This window comes from Mustelus asterias, chromosome 4, assembly GCF_964213995.1.
Source record: "Mustelus asterias chromosome 4, sMusAst1.hap1.1, whole genome shotgun sequence".
NCBI classification, from domain to species: Eukaryota; Metazoa; Chordata; class Chondrichthyes; order Carcharhiniformes; family Triakidae; genus Mustelus; species Mustelus asterias.
This window is the reverse complement of record NC_135804.1, coordinates 134,877,915-134,903,767: the sequence shown is the minus strand read 5'-3', so window position 1 is coordinate 134,903,767 and position 25,853 is coordinate 134,877,915. Positions and strand designations below refer to the sequence as shown.

General features: G+C 45.6%; 1 protein-coding gene across 2 annotated transcripts in view; it reads right to left on the bottom strand.

The window, feature by feature from the left end:
- The window catches only part of aff2 (AF4/FMR2 family, member 2), a 518,040-nt gene that overhangs the window by 142,443 nt on the left and 349,744 nt on the right, over positions 1-25,853 (bottom strand). For both annotated transcript variants that reach the window (XM_078211764.1, XM_078211763.1), the window contains exon 8: positions 9,626-9,677. In XM_078211764.1, the coding sequence (XP_078067890.1) occupies positions 9,626-9,677 (52 nt within the window). The remainder of the gene's footprint in view (positions 1-9,625; positions 9,678-25,853) is intronic.

The window sequence follows — 25,853 nt, the reverse complement described above, 5'->3', positions numbered from 1 at the left end:
TAAAAGCCTCCCCAGTCACCTTCACTATCATCCCGTAGCTCAAGTCACATCTCCAGTCAGGGCACTCGTGTATCCAGGATGATCGCATCCATCACAAGTCGGGGGGGCGGGTATGGTGGTTAGCACTGCTGCGTCACAGTGCCAGGGACCTGGGTTCGATTCCTGGCTTGGGTCACTCTCTGTGCGAAGTCTGCACATTCTCCCCATGTCTGAGTGGGTTTCCTCCGGGCTCTCTGGTTTCCTCCCACAGTCCGAAAGACATGCTGGTTGGGTGCATTGGCCATGCTATATTCTCCCTCAGTGTACCCGAGCAGGCTCCGGAGTGTGGTGACTAGGGGATTTTCATAGTTACTTCATTGCAGTGTTAATGTTGTGACACTAATAAATAATGGTTGGTGTTTTTTGTAACAGGAACAATGATTTCACACTGCTCTGTCTTTGCAGGTCTAAAGGCACACTGTAGAAATCCATCCATCATTCTCTTCTTGAATCTGTCTTGATGAGCAAGTCATGAAAAAAAATGGAAGTCAATCAAGGTCTCCTTGCTGCTCGCACTATTTCGAGCCATGTAAAGAGTACATGGCTTTGATCAATTGACCTTTCTTTTCCATTTATATTCATGTGATTGTTGAAGAGTAACAATTGTATCTTTACAAGGATAAAGAAAAGGAAACTGGAAATGGAGGAGAAACAGTCGGGGAGTTAATACCTTGAAGTATTGAAAGATATTGAGTGAGCCTGCAAGTGAAAAGGAGCAAGAAATTACATTGCAAGGGAAGTGTTCTTCAGGGCACAGCCTCAGAAACACAGAAAAACGTGTGGGCTGAGAGCTCCACCAGGTCTGTTGCCAAAGGTAAAATAGAAATGAATGGTTAATTTCTGGCAAATGTGTCCCGTTGGTCAACGCCACCCCCAATCTTGTGCTGTGCCATGATTTTAGTTTTGATCTTTTCTTCCAGTTTTTAAGATTAGAAAATGTTATCGCTCGATGGATGAGGGCCAAAATATGGAAGATATTTGGTGGGATCTAGAGGCTAATTTTGTCTTCCGCGAGAATGTCAGCGGGAGCTCAAGGTGCGGCGAAACCAGGCAGTCGCGGATCTCGCCAGCGAGATCATAACATCCAACTTGTACTGCCAAAATTTTAAAATAATAAACAAACCCCTTGCCATATACTGACACCACCGGCATATATCCACATCGCGCCAACATGAGGTTTACAACAAGTTCAGCTGGATGTGAAACTGTCGTGGGAATCCCCCAAGGGTGAGAATAGCCCCCCAGAGGGGAGGGACATGGCTAGGCAGTGCGCTGGCAATGCTGCCAGGCACAGGTTGGCACCACCAGTTTTGGCACAGCCAGGATGACACCATGCCAACCTGGCAGTGCAAGCCTGTGCCAGGGCACACCCCAGTGGGAGCTTCATAGGGGGAGGGATTCATTTGTGTGTGCTGATGGTTTTTATGTAGTGAGAGTTTAGGATCTGGATTGTATGGCCTGAGAGTGTGGTGGAAGCAGGTTCAATTGGGATGTTCAAAAGAGAATTTGATCGTTATCTGAAGAGGAAAAATCTACAGGGCTGTGGGGCAAAGGCAGAGGAGTGGCAAAAGGTGAATCGTTCATGCAGATAGCTGGCGGAGAAACAATGGGCCGAATGGCCTCCTCTTGTAGAGTAACCATTCTATGATGCTATGAATACAAGTTGTTATTGATTAGCTCCTCTGGGCACTGTTACACTTTATAGTTGTGCAACAATCCAATTAAAGTTTAATTTTAATGCAGTTGTTTCCTTTGATCACAACAAGAGGAGAATTAACTTCCTGCAATCGCTCCCTTGGCTAAATGTGCCGATCCAAAAAGTGTCTTTCATCTTCTGCAGAACTCAAAGTCTTTGTGTTGGCCCCACCACCTGAACGTACTCCTTGGAAGTAACTTGACCCAGAACCACGCACTCAAAGGTCAGGGATGCTTTTTGCTTCAGCATTCAATTGGTTAACACTAACTCTCAAGAAGCATTGAGGATGTGGATCACTCCACTCACATGGACATCCAATCAATATTTAATTAATCAGGTACATCTGTCTCTTAATTTGTTTGCTGTGGTGGACAATTTACTGGTCGCAGCTAACACTCTTTCTACTTGGATCATCACTTTTGTCCACTTGTTATTGATCTGATAGCCAGATCGGTTGTAGAACTTTGTATTCCATCTCGCTCGGAAGGCACTGATGTTACAGAACACCACAAATTGCTCCAATTTATTGATGGGGAAGAATGGTCTGGATCCATTCCTGGCTTTGTTCAAATTGTTTGAGGCCTGTGGAGTAACCTGCCTCTTTTCTCCTATCAGGGAGTCGACAATGTACATGGCAAAACGTTAAAAGGAACTGACTCTTGGGATGTGAGTGTCACTGATATAAGCAGGATTCATGGCCCATCTCTACAAACTGAGTGGTTTGCTAGGCAACTTCAGTGAGAAGATAAGAGTCAAATACATTTGGGTGTGACTGGAATCACATATAGGCCAGACTGAGTAAGGATGACAGCTTTCCTTCCTCACGAGACCAATGTGAACTAGTGGGATTCCAACAACATGTTGACAGCCACAGTCACTTCTACTGATAGCATTTTCATTTCCAAATTATTTTAAAACGGAATTCAAATTTGGGGTGGCACGGTGGCGCAGTGGTTAGCACTGCTGCCTCACAGTGCCAGGGACCTGGGGTTCGATTTGGGTCAGGGGTCTGTCTGTATGGAGTTTGTACGTTCTCCCTGATTCTGTGTGGGTTTCCTATGGGTGCTTCGGTTTCCTCCCACAAGTCCGAAAGATGCGCAGGTTAGGAGGATTGACCATGCCACATTGTCCCTTAATATCCAAAGATGCGTAGGTTAGGTAAATGCATGGGGTTGGGAGGGTGTGGGTGGGCCTGGTTAGGAGCGTCGGTGCAGACTTGATGTGCCAAATGGCCTCCTTCAGCACAGTAGGGATTCTACGAAACCTGCCACGATGGGGATTTGAACTCGCTTTCCATCAGATTCATTCAGGAACTGGCCCAGTAATATAACCATTCCACTACTGTAATCAAAAGGTTTGATTGAATTGGGCATTAGACCATAGATGGTTGGGAATACATACAAAATAGGAGGAAGAGTAGGCCACTTGGCTCCTCGAGCCTGCTCGGCCATTCAATAAGATCATGACAGAGATTTGTGAAGATGGGGAGAGACATAATAGCGTGAAGTGTCTGGGGATAAACTAGATGTCAGGGATAAACTGGTGTTGTTAAACTTCTTACTGGATAAACTAGAGAACAGGTTGCAAACTATGGTGCAGGTAGAGGAGGAAGGAAATTAGTCCCGGCTCAGAGGGCGGAGAGTCCAAACTGAGGTTAGGGATGGAGGGAGTGGTAGGTGGGTTATGGAGAGATTTGGAAACCTGGATGAATTAGAGGGCTTATTCCCCTCTTTGGTGTTTCCAGCAATCACTGACACTAGCAAGGAGAGCTAGTCAGGGAATAATAAGCCCACAGCACTTGATCTTCTGCCTGGTAAATTGAACGAATAAGATCATGACTGGAAAAGGCAACTAATCATAGGATCATAGAATCTCTACAGTGCAGCAGGAGGCCATTTGGCCCATCACACCTGCACCAACAATAATCCCACGCAGGCCCTATCCCCGTAATCCTGTAACTGTAACATTAATGAGACCATTTATCTCATCTTAAATACTATATTGTTCATCTACACCAAGTAGTAAGATTGTAATTTGACCATATTATACGAGTATGATCAAATATTTAACCAGATCCTAAAAGGTGAGGTTTGCTGTCAAGCCCCAAATTCTGAAATTCTATCTCTAAATCTCTCTGACTCTCTACTTCAGACTGCAATGTCCATGGTGGCACGGTGGCACAGTGATTACCACTTCTACCTCACAGTGCCAGCGACCCGGGTTCAATTCCTGGCTCGGGTGACTGCCTGTGCAGTGTCTGCACTTTCTCCCCATGTCTGCATGGGCTCCCTCTGGGTACTCCAGTTTCCTCCTACAGTCCGAAAGACGTGCTGGTTCCCTCGACGTACCCGAACATGCACCGGTGCGTGGCGACTGGGGGATTTTCACAGCAACTTCATTGCAGTGTTAATGTAAGCCCACTTGTGACACTAATAAATAAACTTGTCTATCTGACCAAACGTTTGACCATCTGCCCCAATATTGCTTTCAATGGTTCTCTATCAAATGGTGCTTTGGTGAAGCTCCTTGGGGCATTTTTAATATATTAAAGATGCTATATGTTCTATAGATGCTATATGCTCTATGCTCTATGTTCTATATAAATATAAGTCGTTGTTGCTGATTGCTGGGATTAGTTGACAGTTCCATTATCCTCACATCATTCAACTGGCGGCATAGCAGGAGGCAAAATGTATCGAGCTGGGTGCATATTTTACCTAACAATTTCTGTCTTCTTCCTTTTCACACTAACTCTACCATCAAAAACATCCACAAAGTGTAAACACATACACACAGAAACACACAGAATGGAGCGTTACAAAACACTGACAGCCAGCAGTGTTAACATTCCAGATTGCACTCAAATTAAATTGTGCCAACATTAAGTCAAAACTCACACAGCTGAATTTTCTCATCCCAAGGCAGGGGTGGGATTTGAGGCAGACGTGCTGGCAATTTCTTGCGACCAGCCAGTGTGCCGCGGAGGAATGGGGGGCGGGGGGGGGGAGGGGGGGTGATGGGGTGTTGTGGCTGATGGAGATGATGGCTACTTGGCCACCAGTGGCAGGTAGCCCATCAAACCAATGAAAGTGCCAACTGAGGACATTCTTCATCCAAATAGTGTTTCTCTCCCGGAATGTAGCTGCAGATTCCAGATTGAATGGTGGTGGCACAATGGCACAGTAGTTAGCACTGCTGCCTCACAACGCCAGGGGCCCGGGTTCGATTCCGGCCTTGGGTCACTGTCTGTGTGGAGTCTGCATGTTCTCTCCGTGTCTGCGTGGGTTTCCTCCACGTGCTCTGGTTTTCTCCCACAGAGCGAAAGAAGTGCTGGTTAGGTGCATTGGCCATGCTAAATTCTCCCTCAGTGTACCCGAACAGGTGCTGGAGTGTGACGACTAGGGGATTTTCACAGTAACTTCATTGCAGTGTTAATGTAAGCCTACTTGTGACTCCAATAAATAAACTTAAATTCTAATTTATTGCTCTTTAGCCTTCCTCGTGGGAATACAAATTTGGTCGCAAAGTGGCCTCATAATTTAATGCTTTTTGTATCAAAATCTTTCTTATGAATCTGTGCTGAGGTGCGCTGCTCAGAATTGAACACAATATGGGTTAATTATGGGACAAGTATGTGTTAAAATGTCACCATGTTGATGGCTTGTGGCAAGTCACTGCTCTTGATGAGAATGTCTTCTAAGCAGCATAGATGTGTTCTCAATTTCACTTTCAAATTATCTTGTCATGTAGATGAGTAGATATTGTCAAATACGTTAACACCTAACTAGTGTGGATAGACACAAGGAAGAGTTCATAATGATGATGAGGATTCACCTCTAATGAGGGTCAGGAATGACACAAGCGAAAAAGTGGAGCTGAAATCTCTGGGACAAAATGAACAGGAGTGTTATCTCTCTGCGGGGTTGAGAGGTAGCACTGATTCAGCAGAATCCTATCATTGCTACGTGCCAGGTTGCGCAGCCAGGTTTTGACTCTGAATCAAAAGGTTATGGGTTCAAATTTCACTCCAGAGATTCGGGTGCAAAAAACCAAGTAAGTGCTGTCCTGTCAGAGATGCCGTTGTTCAGATGAGACATTAAATTGAAGCCCCGTATGCCCTCGCGGAAGGGCACAAGAGATGTTGTCGTGCTATTTTGAAGAAAAAGCTTGGTGTCCAGATCAACATTTGTTCCTTCATCGATTTGATTACAACAGATTATCTGGTCATTGTCATATTACTTTTTTGTTGTGGGATCATGCTGTGTACACATTGGCTGCCATGTTTTCTACATTACAGCATTATGCTTCGAAAGTACTCAGTTGATGCAAAGCCCTTTGCTGGACAGGAAACATGGCTCCTCATTGTTTTATTCATTCGTGACACATGAGCCTCGCTGGCTGGCCAGCATTTATTGCCCATCCCTAGTTGTCCAAGAGCAGTTGAGAGTTAACCACATTGCTGTGGCTCCAAAATCACATGTAACGATGGCAGATTTCCTTCCCTAAAGGTGCCTTTTTCTGACAATCGGCAATAGTTTCATTGTCATCAGTAGATTCTTAATTCCAGGTTTTTTTTGTTGAATTCAAATTCCACTACCTGCCGTGGCAGGATTTGAACCCAGGTCTGCAGAACATTAGTTGAGTTTCTGGATCAGCAGTCTAGCGATAATACCACGAGGCCATCGCCTCCCCGAAGGACCTGAGATTGTGAAAGGCGCTTCAGAAATGCCAGTCCTTTTTTTCACTGTCAGATACATGGGGCACAGATAACCCCCTGGCATCAAGTTGAAACATGGCCCATTGTCGCCCGAAGCTAAATCAGAGACTCTTTCTGAAACTCATGTCAGAATACAATGCCGGTCTCAGCAGGAGGACTCACAAGATTATCAGTAGCTGTGTCGTTCGATCAAATCGATCAAGGACAATTACCAGAGGTCAGACTCCACAATGTTTAGATCATGATTTTCTACCTGTCTTAACTCAAACTCTTTAAGTCTGGTAATGTAATCCTCACACACACTGGCGAAGATGTCACACTGGTCACTAAATGGTGAATAAGACTCAGATATATTTCTCCTCTGTGCTTCTTGTATTGATGTCAAGTCCAATCAATTTCCAGTTAGGAGATGAGCTGAGGATGCCACTTCCATCGTGTCTATACACTCGGCTTCTGTGCCCACAGCTTTGTTCTGTTCAGCTAATGACATGGCACATATACATTTAGAGAAGGGAATGCTTAAAGGTTTCATGCAGTTGCCACATTCATTAAAGTTCGAGGAAGGCAGCGAGCTCGATGTGAATTACAGTAAATTGTAAGAACAGATGTTGACTGTAATTAAATCAATTTATCTCCTCCTCAGATCTGCAAAGCTGACAGCTACCTCCAGCATACCTTAGGAATGGTATCTCTTTGCAGATCCTCAGGTTGAAGCTCACCAAGTGAAATATGTGCAACCCTGAAATATGTGTTGGGTTGATATTTATTGGACACTATCAAGGTAAGCTTGTTGCGTTAGGCACAGTCCCAGGGTTCTGCGTTTGTTTGTATTTAAGTCTCTGGAAAAAACCTTGTACCCAAATAACCATCTCAAGGCGGTGAGGATCAATAACTGTTCATATGGAATAAATGGAAATTAATTCCAGAGTTAGCCTTTGATTTCCTATCATTTGAAGCTCGCCGCTAACTCGCAAGTAAATAAAAGAGAAATGTGCGTTTAATAGGGTTCCTGTTGCCATTGTAAATGTCATGTGCAATAAAGCCTTGCTTTGCAGCTTGTGCATAGGTAGCAGGCTATACCATCTGCACTTCACTCTTCTTAATTATACATAATTAAGTCACTGGGTGACATTTCCTCTCATTTTATGACAAGAAAGGTTAAGTGCCTTTATTTTTGTCGAATTTAACAACCACTAATTAAAAATGGAAGATTCTGTAAAACTAGGAATCAACATCAGAAATCACAGGACGCCAAGAGATCAGGACATACTTAGAAAATTACTCCTCTCCGCCTCATGCGCAACTACATTTCCAACCCAATACATTCGGGGTGAATAGGTTAGGGAAGGCCAGAGGTCGCAATTTTAAATTGGGCAGATCCAGATTCGACGTGAGGAGCTGGTTCTTTGTCCAGGGAATAATGGATGCTCTGGGACAGGCTGGAACCCCGTGTGGTGGATATTGGTTCTCAGAATTGCTTCAAACTGGAGATTCGGGTTGGAGTGCATCTTCTATAAAACGTAGGTACTGAACAAAGTTTTCTTGGCTAGGATTTTCTTGTGGGCTACTTCTGATGGCTGAAGGTGGCGGCGTGGGGTGTAGCGTGTGGGATAGGGGCGGGAGGGAAACAGAAAGGAATTTTCCAGATATTCCCCTCCCCAAAATTAGGCTATGTTTTCAATTGTTTCTCCACCTCCCATTTACAACATCACAATAGTGACTACATTTGGGCGTTGCTGGCTGGTCAGCATTTATTGCCCATCCATAGTTGCCCAAGGGTAGTTGAGAGTCAATCACGTTGCTGTGGCTCTGGAGTCACATGTAGGCCAGACCAGGTAAGGATGGCAGATTTCCTTCCCTAAAGGACATTAGTGAACCATGTGGGTTTTTCTGACAATCGACAATGGTTTCATGGGCATCAGTAGATTCTTAGTTGCAGATTGAATTCAAATTCCACCACCTGCCGTGGTGGGATTTTAACCTGGATTCCCAAGGCACTAGCTGAGTTTCTGGATTAATAGTCTAGCGATAATACCACCAGGCCATCGCCTCCCCTTCAAAAGTACTTCATTGGTTGTAAAGCTCTTTGAGATGTTGGCTGATAATGAAAGGTGCTGTAATATAAATACAAGCCTTTCTTTTCATTCCCAGGAGATCACATGGCGTTGGGTGGGGGATGGGGTGTGTGTATTATAATGCGAAACCATCATAATTTGTATGGGACATTCCACATGGGAATCTTGTCCATCATTGTTTGTAAGTTTACAAATATCCCTCAAATCTTTAAGAGTCTCAGTGTCCGGGTTCGAACTAAGACATAAAGTATAGCTGTTTTGCTGAATGGTCAATTCTGGGAAGCTCCTTCAAGCCACTGGAATATCATCCAGATCAAATTGCAAGTCAATAAAGCAACAGTCCTTGCCTCTGGTTCAATATCAAATCATGGGTTTTCACTTTGAATTTCAGGATCACCTCCTTCAGGGCATGCTTGTAAGCCAGACAGAAGAATAAAGAAAAGCATTTGACATAGACAGGTTTAAGAGTTCTCTGTAACCTCCTCCAGTGCTGCAGGCCTTTGAGATCTCTGTGCTCTTCCTATTTTGCATCAATAACAATTCCTGATGGTGTCCATACCTTCAGCTGTGTGGGCCTCAACCTTTGGAATTCTTTCCCTAAACCCCCCCTATTTCTCCAGCCCTCGAGCAGGTTTCTGGTCCCCTGTCCTCATTTTTTTTATTCATTCATGGGACATGGGCGTCACTGACTGGCTAGCATTTATTGCCCATCCCTAGTTGCCATTGAACTGAGTGGCTTGCTAGGCCATTTCAGAGGGCAGTTGAGAGTCAACCACATTGCTGTGGATCTGGAGTCACATGTAGGCCAGACCAGGTGAGGACGGCAGATTTCCTTCCCTAAAGGACAATAGTGAACCAGATGGGTTTTTCCAAACAATCGATAATGGCTTCATGATCATCAGTAGATCCTTAACTCCAGATATTTTTTATTGAATTCAAATTCCACCATCTGCCATGGAGGGATTTGAACCCAGGTTCCTCAGAACACTAGGCCATCGCCTCCCTCTCGGTCATGTGGCCTGCTGCCAAATTTCTGTCCGATGGGGCATTTTACTTCATTAAAGGCACTATGTCAATGCAAGTTGTTGTTGTGCTTACCTGTTCACTGTCATCCTCATCGCTGCTGAGTTTCAGGTCATCCTCCAGCATCCTGCAAGAAAAAAAATGAATGATAAACAATTGTACGTTGCTGAAACTAAAGAAGGAGACCAATTGGTCCATCATACCTGTGCCAACACTTTGAAAGAGCTTTCCAATTAGTCCCACTCCCTTACCCCATAATGCTGCAAATTCTTCCTCTTGAAGAAGTTATTTAATTTCCTTTTGAAAATTACTATTGAATCCACATATTTGGTTTCTTCCAGGCGCTCTGGTTTCCTCCCATATTCCAAAGATGTGCAGATTAGGTTGAATGGCCATACTAAATTGCCCCTTAGTATCAGAGGGATTAGCAGGGGAAATACATGGGGTTACAGGGATAGGGCCTGGGTGGGATTGTTATTGGTGCAGGCTTGATGGGCTGAATGGCCTCCTTCTGCATTGTAGGGATTCTATGATTCTATGACTTATGGCGGAGACCAGAATGAGGGGACAGTTTAAGAATAAGAGTTTAAGGCTGAGATGGAGAGAACTCTTTTCTCTCAGAGGGTTGTTTGTAGAATGCTTTACCGCAGAGAGCAGTGGAGGCTGGATCACTGAGCTTATTCAAGGCTGAGTTAGACAGATTTTTGATTCATAGAACCATAGAATCCCTACAGTGCAGGAAAAGGCCATTCAGCCCATCGAGTCTGCAACAACTCTCCAAAAGTTCATCTTACACAGGCCCACCCCAACATCCCTAAAACCCCATGCATTTACCATGGCTAATACACCTACCCTACACATCTTTGGATGACACTAAGGGGTGATTTAGAATGGCCAATCCACCTTACCTGCATACCTTTGGACTGACGAGGGAGTCAAGGGTTATGGGGAGCAGATATAGATATGGGAAAGTGGGGCTGAGACCACAACCATGATCTTATTGAATGGCAGAACTGGCCCAAAGGGCTGAATTGTTTTTTATTAATTCATGGGACATGGGCAACACTGGCTGGCCAGCATTTATTGATGTGGAGATGCCGGCGTTGGACTGGGGTAAACGCAGTAAGAAGTTTAACAACACCAGGTTAAAGTCCAACAGGTTTATTTGGTAGCAAAAGCCACACAAGCTTTAGGAGCTCTAAGCCCCTTTTTCAGGTGTATTAGCCATGGTAAATGCATGGGGTTTTAGGGATGTTGGGGTGGGCCTGTGTAAGATGAACTCACCTGAAGAAGAGGCTTAGAGCTCCGAAAGCTTGTGTGGCTTTTGCTACCAAATAAACCTGTTGGACTTTAACCTGGTGTTGTTAAACTTCTTACAGCATTTATTGCCCATCCTCAGTTGCCCTTGGAGGGCAGTTGAGTGTCAACTACATTTCTGTGGCTCTGGAGTCACATATAAGCCAGACCAGGTGAGGACTGCAGATTTCCTTCCCTAAAGTACATTAGTGAACCAAATGGGTTTATCCGACAATCGAAAATGGTTTCATGGTCATCAGTAGATTCTTAATTCCAGATTTTTAAAAATTGAATTTAAATTCCACCATCTTCCGCGGCAAGATTGGAACCCAGGTCCCCAGAACATTAGCTGAGTTTCTGGATTAATGGTCTAGCAATAATACTCTCGGCCAATGCCTCCCCTGCTCCTAAATTCAATGTTCTTATGTTCAAGGGCAGTTAGGGATGGGAAACAAATGCTGGTCTTGCCAGAGGTGCCCACATCCAATAAAAGAATAAATAACGGGCTGCAGTAACTCTATTATTCATAGACATAGAGCAAGGAAAGATGCCGTGAGTGTAAAAGATTAAGGGGTGGTCTAGTTGAGGTGTTTAAGGTGATGAAGGAGTTGATATTGTAAAGAGATAGCAACTATGTCCTCTGGTGTGGGACTCCAGAGCAAAGAGCCAAAACCTTAAAATTAGGTTTGATGTTAGACACGTCTTCACACAAAGTGGAGTGGAAATGTGGAAAGGGCAGCCCCCAAAAAGCTGTCAGAGCTGGAAGTCGATTGAATATTTCTGAACTACGATTAGAAACTAAACACAAACAATGACTGTGACCTGACTTTCTGTGTTGGCTTATTATAAAGTGATGGTGACAGTTGTTGTCCAAAGGTCATGAAGGCTTGTCTAGAGTCCACGATCTTTCTACAAACAAAATACTTAATAACTGATAGTTATTTGGAAATAAATAAAGAACTGGTGACCAATTTTATTCAGTTGGATGGAATTTACCTGGCCTGGCCGACATGTGACTCCAGAGCCACAGCAATGTGGTTGACTCTCAACTGCCCTCCATGGGCAAGTAGGGATGGACAATAAATGCTGGCATCTTATTAGTTGGTCTGAGAAATTCTTGGGTCAACTCCTTCAGTGACTGAACTTGTTCCGGTGAAGGTAGTCCCACAGCTCTTGTCACCTTGGGTTTTGTTGTCTCTCTTTTGTCGACCATTTGAATTTGAATTGATTTTTGGAGCAAACAAGAGATGGATTCAAGGCTTGGCCTGTCCACTCTGCATATTGGCTTTGCTAACCCTGAGAAAGGAATAATATTTAAAACAGAAATTCCAAAACATTCATCATTGGATGAGAAGGTTCACTGGAGAGAACTCCACTGTTTTTCTTTGAGATAAAGCCATGGGCCAGAAAGTGTGAATGCTGTGGGTAGAATTCCCTTCAGAGCTAACAACTGGAAGACAAGTGTGCATTTTATTAGAATCATGGGGGAAAGTTGAGAAAAAATTAACATCAGCAACTCCAGTTTTTAAAATTTATTCATGGGACATGGGCGTCGCTGGCTGGCCAGCATTTATTGCCCATCCCTAGTTGCACATGGAGGGCAGCTGAGAGCCAACCACAATGCTGTGGCTTTGGAGTCACACGTCGGCTAGGCCAGGTAAGGACAGCAGATTTCCTTCCCTAAAGGGCATTGCAGAGATGAATGAGCCAAATGGCCTGCAAACTACTCAAATAAAAAAGCAGGAGATTGATTGGAGATTCTGCACGTGTGGATTACTTTGACTCAGGGAGTGCCTGAAGGAAAGAGCACTGCAACTTTGAATGGAACAGTGGGTAAATATTTGAAGCATTGAGATTTTTAATGAAGTTTTCCTTGAGATGTGAGCATCGCTGGCAAGGCCAGGATTTATTGCCTATTCCTAATTACCCTTGACAAACGAATGACGAGCCTTCTTCTTGAATCGCTGAAGTGCATCTAGTCCAATGGTCTGATGTTAGAGTGCTCCGACAACGCTATTCGGAAAGAGGTTCCAGAATTTTGACCCAGAGACAACAGCATTCCATTAGCATGAGCCTGAGGAAGAGGTTGGTTCTATTTGTCTCTGTGTAGAGGTCTCACTCAATCAGTTGCAATCCTGTTGCAAATTTGTCCAATTCATGAATAGCTCCTCCAGAATGCTTTGTCCTGATAGATCCCTCTATTCTTTAAAAGCTTGCTCCAAACTCTTTTATTTGACAGTGTGTTTGAACCATTTCCCACCCTCTCCTACAGAGGAGAGATGTATTTGGTTCAGTTAGCCATTCTGCACCTCTGCCTGATTTTATTCTCCATTGAAAGTTAAATTGGAGCCAATTCCCATCCCACCAGTTTCCCTCTGGGGTAGTCAGTTTAATATTTCCTCCTCGTTCCCTCCCAAATGTCAGCAGTGGTTCAGTGGGTGGCACTAAGTCAGAAGGCTGTTGGTTTAAGACCCAGTCTTGAGAGTTGACCGCAAAGTCAAGGCTGTCATTCCAGTGCCGTACTGAGGGAGTGCTGCACTGTTGGAGGTAGTGTACTTGTCATAGAATCATAGGATCCTACGGTGCAGTAGGAGGCCATTCAGCTTATCGAACCTATACCGACCACAATCCCACCCTGGCGCTTATCCCCATAACCCCATCCATTTACCCTAACTAGTTCCCCTGACATTGAGGGGCAATTTAGCAAGGCCAATCAACCTAACCCGCACATCTTTGGACTGTGAGAGGAAACTGGAACACCGGAGGAAACCCATGCAGACACGGGAAGAATGGGCAAACTCCACACAGACAGTGACCCAAGCCGGGAATTGAAGGCACTGTGAGGCAGCAGTGCTAACTATGTGCCACCATGCCACCCCAAACCTTTGGCTAAGGTTTGAAACCAAGGTCCAGTCTATCTTCTCAGGTGGATGCAAAAGATCCTAAGGAAGAGGAACAGAGTTCTCCTCAGCATTCTACCAGATATTTAATTCTCAATCAACATCACCAAAACAGATTATCCATCATTTATCACATTGTTGCCCATGGGAGCTTGCTGTGCACAAATTGGCTGTCTCAGGGGAGGTGATGGCCTAGTGGTATTATCACAAAACTATTAATCCAGAAACTCAGATAATGTCCTACGGACCCGGGTTCGAATCCCGCTACAACAGCTGGTGGGATTTGAATTCAATAAAAAATATCTGGAATTAAGAATTTATTGATGACCATGAAATCATTGTCGATTGTCGGAAAAACCCATCTGGTTCACTAATGTCCTTTAGGGAAGGAAATCTGCTGTCCTTACCTAATGTGGCCTACATGTGGCTCCAGACCCATGGCAATGGGATTGTGGCATGGTGACACAGTGGTTAGCACTGCTGCCTCACCCAGGGACCTGGGTTTGATTCCTGGCTTGGGTCACTGTCTGTGCGGAGTCTACACGTTCTCCCTGTGCCAGTGTGGGTTTCTTCTGGGTGCTCCAGTTTCCTCCCGCAGTCCAAAGATGTGCAGTTTTGATGGATTGGCCATGCTAAATTGCCTCTTAGTGTCCCAAGCTGTGTCGGTTAGGGGGATTAGCCATGGGGTTACAGGGATAGTTTGGGGGAGAAAGCCTAGGTAAGATACTCTGTCATTGATGGGCCAGATGGCCTTTTCTGCAATTTAGGCATTCTGTGACTCTTAACTGCCCTCTGAAATGGCCTAGCAAGCCACTCAGTTCAAGGGCAACTAGGGATGGGCAATAAATGCTGGACAGCCAGTGATGCCCATGTCCCATGAATGAATAAAAAATAAATTCCTCCATTACGATGACTACATTTCAAAAGCACTCCAGCGGCATGCCAAAGATGACACTTTGGGATGTCATGAGGTCATGAAAATCAAGTTTTTCTTTCTGGTGTTAAGTGCAGTGTGATGATGCACTATGACAACACAGATCCAACCATCCGTATTACAACCTGGCCACTTTATCTTGTCTTGTTTCTGCATTCAAGCATGCTAACTGCTTGCCATTTCAAAGAAGAAGAAAAAAAAAACACAGAATGGGTGGCACAGTGCTTAGCATTGCTGCCTCACAGCGCCAGGGACATGGGTACAATTCCGGCCTTGCATGTTCTCCCCATGTCTGCGTGCGTTTCATCCAGGTTCTCTGGTTTCCTCCCATAGTCCGAAAGACGTGCAGGTTAAGTGGATTGGCCATGCTAAAATTGCCCCTTACTGTCAGGGGGATTAGCAGGGTAAATACATGGGGTTATGGGGATAGGGCCTGGGTGGGATTGTTGTCGGTGCAAGCTCGATGGGCTGAATGGCTTACTTCTGCACTGTAGGGATTCTATGATTCTATGAAAACCAAATTTACGATGAATCCGCCAATAAGTAAAGCAGGCAGCGCAGAGGTAAGAATTTGTTTGTAAACCAATCACGTGTTAGTGCAGGTTTCACACAATTGGAGGAAGGGTTGGGTTAAAGAGGGGGAGGGATTTCTAATTCGATTACACAAGGTAGGATTGAGGCTGAAGTGCCACTCATTACGAAACAATTAACAGAAGATTAGGGGTGCAAAAATAAATCAACTGAACTGCAGTTACTTCAGATCAGAGTTGGCTGTGTGTGCTTTCATCCTGTGAGGAGTAGGCCGATAAACGCTGCCATTGCTGTGATGGAGGGGAAGCAGGATTGAAGCTTTGGAAACATCTCTCTCTCTCTCTCTCTGCCCCCTTGTGTCAGCGCAACTCTGGCCAAGAATCCCAGTAGCTCATCACTGGAATAACAGAGACAATCTGCCTGCGATGGATTCTTTTGGGCGCCAAAAGCAATTAGTGTAATTACAGTTTAAGACAGCTAAGGTAATCCCGTAGTTGTTTAGATGCCACCTCACCATCAGCTAGAGCATTTAATTAGTTGCCTCCTACTTCTTATTATTTCCCACATAGGATGAAACACCAAAAAAAACAAATTGTCTCTAAACTTGGAGTGAAAGAAATTATCCTCAGAAACAACAGTGCCAAAGTCAGATTCTCTTCTACTATTGAAGATCTTTTATTTATTTATTAGTGTCACAAGTAAGGTTTACATTCACACTGCAATGAAGTTACTGTGAAAATCACCTAGTCGCCACACTCCGGGTACACTGAGGGAGAATTTATCATGGCCAATGCACCTAACCAGCACGTCTTTCGGACTGTGGGAGCAAACCGGAGCACCCGGAGGAAACCCACGCAGGCACAGGGAAAATGCGCAAACTCCGCACAGACGGTGACTCAAGCCGGGAACCGAACCCAGGTCCCAGGCACTGTCAGATAGCAGTGCCAACGACTGTTCCACTGTGATCTCAATTGTCCCTTCAGGGGCAGAAAACAGGCAGGACAAGTGGTTAGCACTGCTGCCTCACAGCGCTAGGGGCTCGGATTCAATTCCTGGCTTGGGTCACTGTCTGTGTGGAGCCTGCACATTCTCCCCGTGTCTCCATGGATTTCCTCCGGATGCTCCGATTTCCTCCCACAGTCTGAAATGCGTGCTGGTTAGATGCATTGGCCATGCTAAAATTGCCCCTTAATGTCAGGGGGATTAGCAGGCTAAATACATGGTGCTTACGGGGATAGGGGCTGGGTGGGATTGTTGTTGGTGCAAGCTCAATGAGCCGAATGGCCTCCTTCTGCACTGTAGAGTTTCTATGATTCTCCTGACCATTTATCTGCTCCTGCCTCAGCCATTGACTGACAATCTTGAATTGGGAGCTGCCAATTGACGGGGGAATTTTACCGCATTAAAGTAATGGCTCTCTCATTGGCGGAAGGGGGGGGGACCTTGAATATCCCACCTGTTCTGCTCTCTACCATGTCAGCATTTATGCTTGGTTACCCCGCCCTGCTGTGGTATATGTCCGCCTGCTGTGAGAGATAAAGGAGGCGGGTGGGTGGAGAATATTAGTGACAGTTCGAATGGCAAAAATAAGGAGGTTTGCCTCTTTAGACCTGCCAGTGTTAACATTGTGCGGTAAAAGCAACCATCTCAGACCTCCCAGGGACACCCACCTCCATTGTATTCACTGAGAGAAATGATTCCACTCTCTCCCGCTGAAAGAAGCCCTGTCAATTTAAAAAGGGCCCAGATTCCCTGCGTTCAGCCATGAGTGGCAAGACTGTCCGTCCCCTTTTATTTCTTGCTCTTGTTGTTTTTAAAATCGACCACCCATCAGAGCCAAATTGCCTTTTAACTGTCCTCTGCCGGCTCTTTGTTTGCCTGGTAATGACTGTCGAGTGTTAACATGAGCTATCACTTCAGCCCATTTAACTTGCCTCAGCTTGACAGCTTCACAATGGCTCCTCTGCCACTTCACTCAGCCCCTGTGATTTACCAGGAGGGAACGTGCGAGAGACCGGCTGGGCCCATGTGTGGAAGGGTCTCCTTGCGAGGGCCTTCTCGAGTTTAAAGTGCGCTCGAAAGTGAGGGCCCAGGGAGGGAACTGAAAGCCCCCGCGGCCCACTTAATAAAAAGGCCTTGCAGGGAATGTGCAGACTGTTCGCCCTTTGCAAAAATGAGATGTTAAATGAACCCAAAGTCCAGCGCTTGATTGCTTCTTGTTAAAGCAATGCCTTGCTCACATGGGACAACTAAACTTGACCGTCTGTCAGTAAGAGTGGTCTCACACCTGGTTTTTGTACAATCCCTGCTTTGTATTAATTCCCACACAAGGGCTGTGTGAAAACACTGCGCAAAAAGTCCAGATATTATTCCAGCAATTTATTTCTCAGATGTCATAAACTATATTATTTTTCTTCTCCTCAAATAAACAGGCCATAGAACATAGAACATAGAAAGCCACAGCACAAACAGGCCCTTCGGCCCACAAGTTGCGCCGATCACATCCCCACCTCTAGGCCTATCTATAGCCCTCAATCCCATTAAATCCCATGTACTCATCCAGAAGTCTCTTAAAAGACCCCAACGAGTTTGCCTCCACCACCACCGACGTCAGCCGATTCCACTCACCCACCACCCTCTGAGTGAAAAACTTACCCCTGACATCTCCTCTGTACCTACCCCCCAGCACCTTAAACCTGTGTCCTCTCGTAGCAACCATTTCAGCCCTTGGAAATAGCCTCTGAGAGTCTACCCTATCCAGACCTCTCAACATCTTGTAAACCTCTATCAGGTCACCTCTCATCCTTCGTCTCTCCAGGGAGAAGAGACCAAGCTCCCTCAACCTATCCTCATAAGGCATGCCCCCCAATCCAGGCAACATCCTTGTAAATCTCCTCTGCACCCTTTCAATGGCTTCAACATCTTTCCTGTAATGAGGTGACCAGAACTGCGTGCAGTACTCCAAGTGGGGTCTAACCAGGGTCCTATAAAGCTGCAGCATTATCTCCCGACTCCTAAACTCAATCCCTCGATTAATGAAGGCCAGTACGCCGTACGCCTTCTTGACCGCATCCTCCACCTGCGAGGCCGATTTAAGAGTCCTATGGACCCGGACCCCAAGGTCCTTCTGATCCTCTACACTGCTAAGAATGGTACCCTTCATATTATACTGCTGCTTCATCCCATTGGATCTGCCAAAATGGATCACCACACACTTATCCGGGTTGAAGTCCATCTGCCACTTCTCCGCCCAGTCTTGCATTCTATCTATGTCTCGCTGCAACTTCTGACATCCCTCCAAACTATCCACAACACCACCTACCTTGGTGTCGTCAGCAAACTTACCAACCCATCCCTCCACTTCCTCATCCAGGTCATTTATGAAAATGACAAACAGCAAGGGTCCCAGAACATCTTTTTTTCTTAACGATTGCAAGATCTGGTCAAAACGTCCGAATCGGGGGGTTGCGGGGGGAGGGTTTATTTTTACGGAATGCTGGAAATCAGGATGGAACATTCACCCTCTCCCGCCTGCTTCCTGTCTGTAAGATGGAGTGTGAGTTGGGCGGCCGTTTCAAATGGGGGTCGCCGTGGCCTTGCCTGTTGAGGCTCAAGGCCCAGCTGAACTCATTTTCAGGTGGCCTGTAAATGGCTGGGCAACTTGCCTGCATAAACCAGACTCTTACCAGTGGTGGAATAATGATATCAGGTGTCAAGCAGCTTAAACAACAGGGAGCACCTGAATCACCTCCACGAAGGGGACAGGAAATGGTTTTAGCTTTTACTTTCACAGCCCCAGGCATGTGGCATTGTTTATGGCCTGTAGAGTGCCCTCCCCAGCCAGTCCCAGATTGCCTCCCCTTGCCCCCCCCTCCACTGTCCACTGTCCCACACACTGCCCCCACCACACCCCACCAGTTTCCTGGCTCTGACCACAAGACGGCTTAGTTGAGCCATTTTCCTGTCCTGCCCAGAACCACCCAGAGGCACAGTGGTTAGCACTGCTGCCTCACAGCGCCAGGGACTCTGGTTCAATTCCCGGCCTTGGGTCACTGTCTGTGTGGAGTTTGCACATTCTCCTCGTGTCTGCGTGGGTTTCCTCCGGGTGCTCCGGTTTCCTCCCACAGTCCAAGGATGTGCGGGTTAGGCTGATTGGCCATGCTAAGTTGACCCTTAGTGTCAGGGGGACTAGCTAGGATAAATGCATGGGGTTATGGGATCGGGCCTGGGTGGGACTGTGGTCTGTGCAGACTCGTTGGACCGAATGGCCTCCTTCTGCACTGTAGGTATCTATGATTCTATGATTCTAACCCGTCCCATCCATAGCAGATACCGATAGTTTCAACTCGTATGGTTCGGGGCTCCCAGTGCTGGCTTTGAGCTTTGGGACAGGAATGGGGGTGGGGATCAATCCTTCTCCCCATGACTACAACCTGTTCCAGGGTGAAATTTAAATTTCTCCATCAGCGAAGGAAAATCAATCCATTTCAGTTTGAACCACAAGCCTCTTACATCCCATTCTGCAATGTCAGCCATGGCTCTTTGGCTAACACACTCACTTGTGAGTCCACGAGTCTTGGCTTCAGGTCCTATTTCAGAGATTTGAGCACGAGATCCAGACTGATTGGCCGCGGATATGACCTTAGACCCTTCAGCATTGACTCCATCCCGCTCCCTGACAACGTGCTGAGGCTGAGCCAGACTTTCTGCAAACTTGGTGTCATATCAGATCATAAGATGAGTTTCTGATTAAAGATCTGCATCATCAGAAGACCACATCTTTCCATCCATTGCTGAAACCCTCATCACCGTCTTTTGTTGCATCCAGACTTGAACATTCCAACATATTCCTGGCTGGCCCCGTACCTTACACCATCCAAAATTCTGGAACTAACTTTCCTAATAGCACCATCAGTTTATGTGGGTTTATCTGCATAACACGGATTGCAGTGGTTCAAGAAGATGGCTAAGTACTCCTCAAGGGCAATTATGTATGGGGAATAAATGTTGGTCGAGCCAGCAATCGTCCATTTATGGTCATCTAAAACTCTGCTCTCTGTATCCTAACTTACACCAAGTCCCATTCACCCATCATCCCTTGTGTTCACTGCTTCACATTGGATCCATTTAAGCAATGCCCCAATTGAAACATATCCATATGGGGCGGCACGGTGGCACAGTGCTTAACAATGTTGCCTCACAGCGCCAGGGACCTGGGTTCAATTCTGGCCTTGGGTGACTGTCTGAGTGGAGTTTGCACGTTCTCCCCGTGTCTGCATGGGTTTCCTCCGGGTGCTCCGGTTTCCTCCCACATCCAAAGATGTACAGGTTAGGTGGATTGGCTGTGGCAAATCGCTCCTTTAGTGCCCCAAAATGTGTCATTTAGGGGGATTAATGGGGTAAATGTGAAGGGTTACGGGGATAGGGCCGGGGTGGGATGCTCTGTTTGAGATTCAGTGCATACTTGACAGGCCGAATAGCTTGCTTCTGCACTGTGCGGACTCTATGATTAAACCTGTCCTCTGAGGTAGACCTAAAAGATCCCATGGCACTATTTGGAAGATGAGCAGGGCAGTTCTTCCTGGTGAGCAGGCCAATATTTATCCCTCAATCCAAAGTGAGTGAAATAACGGATCTGCCTATCATAACACGGCTGCTTAAGGAATCTTGCTGAATGTAAATTGGTTGCTGTTTCCTGCTTTGCAACAGTGACTATACTTCAAAAGTGCTTCACTGGCTGTAAAGCGCTTTGGGACGTCCTTTTATACTCTGCCTCTTCAAATACGTATCCAATTCCCTTTTGAAATGCTCTTGTCAATAGATATTGAGACATTTGTAAGTGTTTACTCTGTTGCGGCTGTTTGAGAGAGCTGCTATTATGTTGTCTGGCATTAATGGAAGTGCTCCACTTACAAAATGCTTGACAAATAATATTAAAAGTAGGCCTTGGCAGCCAGATGGGTGCCGTATGCCAACATCCTGTGGCACAATGCGTGGCGGGTCCTCACTCTCCCAGAAGGTAGCTTCCCTATGCCAGCTGGGGCAGTCAGGGTTGCCACCATTTGGAGGAGATATACTTATTCATGGGTCAGGAATCAGGCCGAATCCTTCTCTGAGTATCCAACTCACTTGGCTGATGCAGATTTGGGCAATGGTACTTAGGAGAGGGTGGGGTGAGGTGGGGGCTTATGATAAAAATGTGAGGAGAGCAAACACAGCCAAGATATTTAAATTATAATAACAGAACTCGGGTTACAGATGCACGCAGTGCTTTTTCCAATACATGCTGGTGTATATCTTATTATTCCTTGGCCCTTCTAATGAGTCTACCAGAAAACTGGGAATGCTTTCAACTGCCCTCTTGTTCATGTTATGAAATGTGTGTTTTTTTGCACTTTTGGGATGAAACCAATTCCCAACGTGACTGGTCAAAGGTCCGCAGCAAAGCAGATGGGTAAAAAAAAAACAAGTTGCATAAGATTTTCCAAAGCTCCTCTCCCAGCCCAGAGCCAAGCTTGGCATGAACTCCAATGGGGAATCGATATCACGGCTTTCGCAATATTCAATCGAGAAGCCACATGTTGCTGAAAACCAACACATGCCACAGTATCCATGATCTCCTTGGGTGGCACGGTGGCTCAATGGTTAGCACTGCTGCCTCACAGCACCAGGGACATGGGTTCCATTCCTGGCTTGGGTCACTGTCTGTGTGGAGTTTGCACATTCTCCCCGTGTCTGCGTGGGTTTCCTCCCACAGACCAAAGATGTGCAATAGGTGCATTGGCCATGCTAAATTTTCCCTCAGTGTACCCGAACAGGTGCTGGAGTGTGGCGACTAGGGGATTTTCACAGTAACTTCATTTGTGTGAATGTAAGCCTACTTGTGGTTAATAAATAAATTTTAACTTTTAACTTTTTTCTCAAGCAAGCGCTTGCTGCCCCACTCGCCCCCCCCCCCCCCCACTCCCCGCAAAGCAAGAGATCTGCTTCACACAGTTACCCAAGGAATTGTCAGCCTTTACTCAGTCGGTAGCCCTCTCACCTCTGATTCAGAAAATCTTGGGTTCGAGTCCCACTTCAGAGGCATAAGCATAGAATACAGGCGGACCCTTCCAATGCAGTATTGAGGGAGTGCTGCATTGCCAGAGGTGCAGTCCTTCAGATGAGACATTAAAACCAGGCCCCATCTGCCTTCTCCGATGGATACAAAAGATCCCATGGCACAAGTCTGAAGGAAAGCAGGAGAGCTATCCCCAATACCCTTGCCAATGTTTATTCTTCAACCAGCATAATTGAAAAAACAATTGCCAGTCATTATAACATTGATGTTCATGGGATCTTGCTGTGTGCAAATTGGCTGCTCAGTTTCCTGCCAATACAAGAGTGATTACATTTTTTAAGAAGTACTTATTTGGTTAAAGTTAAGTTTTATTTATCAGTCACAAGTAGACTTACGTTTACACTGCAATGAAGTTACTGTGAAAATGCCACACTCCGATGCCTGTTCGGGTACACTGAGGGAGGATTTAGCATGGCCAATGCACCTAACCTGCAGATCTTTGGACTGTGGGAGGAAGCCGGAAGAAACCCACACAGACATGGGGAGAACATGCAAACTCCGCACAGACAGTGACCCAAGCCAGGAATTGAACCCGGGTCCCTGGAGCTGTGAGGCAGCAGTGCTAACCACTGTGTCACCGTGCCATCCCCGTGGATCCATAAACCATGGAGTCATAGAAAAGTTACAGCACAGAAGGAGGCCATTCAGCCCACCTTGTCTATGTCAGCCCGGGAACACACAGGTGCCCTTTCTAATCCCACCTTCCTGCACCCAGCCCGTTGTTGTACTCAGTTGTACCAAGCTGCTGTGAAGCCAATACAATGGGTGCACCACAGGGACTGCAGCAGTTCAAGAAGGCACCTACTGTAGAGCAGCTAGGGGTTGGACAATCCTCACATCCTATAAATTATATATTATTTTTAAAGCAGCGTTATTGCAGAGCTATAAAAGATGCCGATTGTTTGACTAGTATTACCTGCATCCCCAAACCTTTAGTATCCATTTTCTAGAGTAGAATATGAACTAAGCAATTGCGGACATGGAGAAAAAAATTATGTAATGTTGTCTGCAAGTTGGGAATGCCCAGATTATAATTTTCCACCCTTATAGCAATTATTATATAATGAACGTCATCTGAAAAAAAAACCCTTCTTTAAAAACTTTAAACATCAGAGATGACAAGCTACAAGTTAAAGTCTTAAAGATAAAAACAGATAGTGGTATATTGCATCCCCTGTAAATCCTATCATATCAAACTATAAAAGAACTCAATGGACTGCAGCTCCTTTCATTCCCTTTATTTAATATATAAATATTATCCTTCAGAGCTGTGGAATATTAAGCATGATTAGTTGTGAATTTTAACTAGCTGGGATTGAAATCAATTTATTACTTGAAGAGACTCCGTATTTTTATCCCTTTCCTCCCATTGACACCTCAGTTACTTATGTCTTGCCAAACACACACAATCCTTCCCCCAGAGACCTCTATTATTGCTCTGGTCACATTCTGCATTCCTCGAACAGATCTCAGCTCCAGCCTGGCATCAGCGCAGACACTGCTGCCTCAGAGACCAACTTGCCAACCTCCAATGGGTTTGAGATCACGTCAACGACAGAAACTTATGACAAGCAGCGGCAAGCCCGGAAAGCAACTTCAACACAAAACCTCATCTGACATACCCAGTGCAGTGCTGAGGGAGTACAGCACGATTGAACAGACATTCGAGTGGACCTAAAAGACCCCATGATCATTTTTTGAAGAAGGGAAAGATGAAAGCTGCATTTCTATAGCGCATTTCAAGACCTCGGAAAACCCAAAGAGCTTGACAACCGATTATGTACAGTTGAAGCGCAGTTACTGTAGTAATGTTGGAAATGCAGCAATAAATCTATGCATAGCAAGCTCCCACATACAGCAAAGAGATAAATGATCAAATAATCTTTCTTAGATGTTGTGAGGAATAAATGTTGGCCAGGAAACTGGGGAGGAGCTCCTATCCTCTTCCTTGAAGATAGTTCTTTTCACATCTTCCTGAGAGGGCAGAAGAAGGGCAGGGGAGTGCTTCCCTCTACTCAAAGGACATATTGATTGGAATTCTCTGGCCATTCATGCCCCGCCACCACTGCCGGAGAGAATGGAGAATTTGGTGCTCAGCCAAATCTCTATTCACAGTAGCGGGATCAGAGAATCGCCGCCATGGGCGAGGCTGGAGCTTTCCTGCCGATTATTTGGTCGTTATTTTGCCGCAAGTTGCCTTGTGCAATTTGGCCATTGCGTTTCCAACAGTGACTCCCTTGAAGAAGTATTGATTGACTGCAAAGCATTTGGGACCTCATGAAAGTTAGGATTGGGGTTAGGATTGGCACAAGCCAAAGATCAATGGTTCCCCTTTCAGAGGAACAGTTCTGATCTGCACTTAGTCACTTTTTAATGCTGTTTTCCCAAAAAGTGGATCCAAATATTTTTCAAAAGGAGTGACGTGGAACAGCATGATGTTGCAATGACACCTCTGCAAGTTCTGTATGAGTACAGCCCAGGAAACAGTTAGAATTTAGTAAACATTTTGGGCGAGATAGTCCGGCCTCCCAGCCACATGTGTCCCGCCAGCGGGAGGTGGCGCATTGTTTGCTCACGGCAGGATTCTCTGGTCCGTTGTCGATGGGAATTCTCATTGACGTCACCCCACGCCGGTGGGGACCCCATGGGCAGGGGGTGTGCTGCCGGCAGGACCGGAGATTCCAACCTTTATTCTTCATATACCATCATTCCATCAGCTACAGAATCAGAGAATGGTTACAGCACAGATGGAGGCCATTCAGCCTGCAATGTCCATTCTGGCTCCAAAAGAGAAAATGCTGGAAAATCTCAGCAGGTCTGGCAGCATTTGTAAGGAGAGAAAAGAGCTGATGTTTCGAGTCCAGATGACCCTTTGTCAAAGCTTTGACAAAGGGTCATCTGGACTTGAAACGTCAGCTTTTTTCTCTCCTTACAGATGCTTCCAGACCTGCTGAGATTTTCCAGCATTTTCTCTTTTGATTTCAGATTCCAGCATCCGCAGTAATTTGCTTTTCTCCATTCTGCCTCTCTGCTCACCTGTCCCATATTTAGCAGCAGCCCTGCAATTTTCCTTTCTCTTCAGGTGAGTATTTATAGTTGCTGGTTAAAGGAGGTGATAACTCTAATGTCTCCATTAGAATATCATGGAGGGGAATGTCAGACCAAGAGTTTAGTGTTAATAAAATCCTACAGCACGGAGGAAGGCCACTCAGCCCATCATCCTGGTGCTACTCTTTTAAAGAAGACTATCCGATTAGTTCCACTCCTCCGCTTTACAGACTTTATCAAACACGCATTCGATTCCAATTGGAAAGTTAATATTGCCTCTGCTTCCATCACCCTTTGAAGCAGTGAGTACCAGATCACAGCAACCCACTGCGTAAATAAAATCTCCTATCTCGCCTCTAGCTCTTTGCCAATTACTTTAAATCTGTGTCCTCTGCTCACTGACTCTCCTGTCACCAGGAACATTTTGTCCTGATTAACTCAGTCAAAACCCCTCATAATTTTGAATGCCACTAT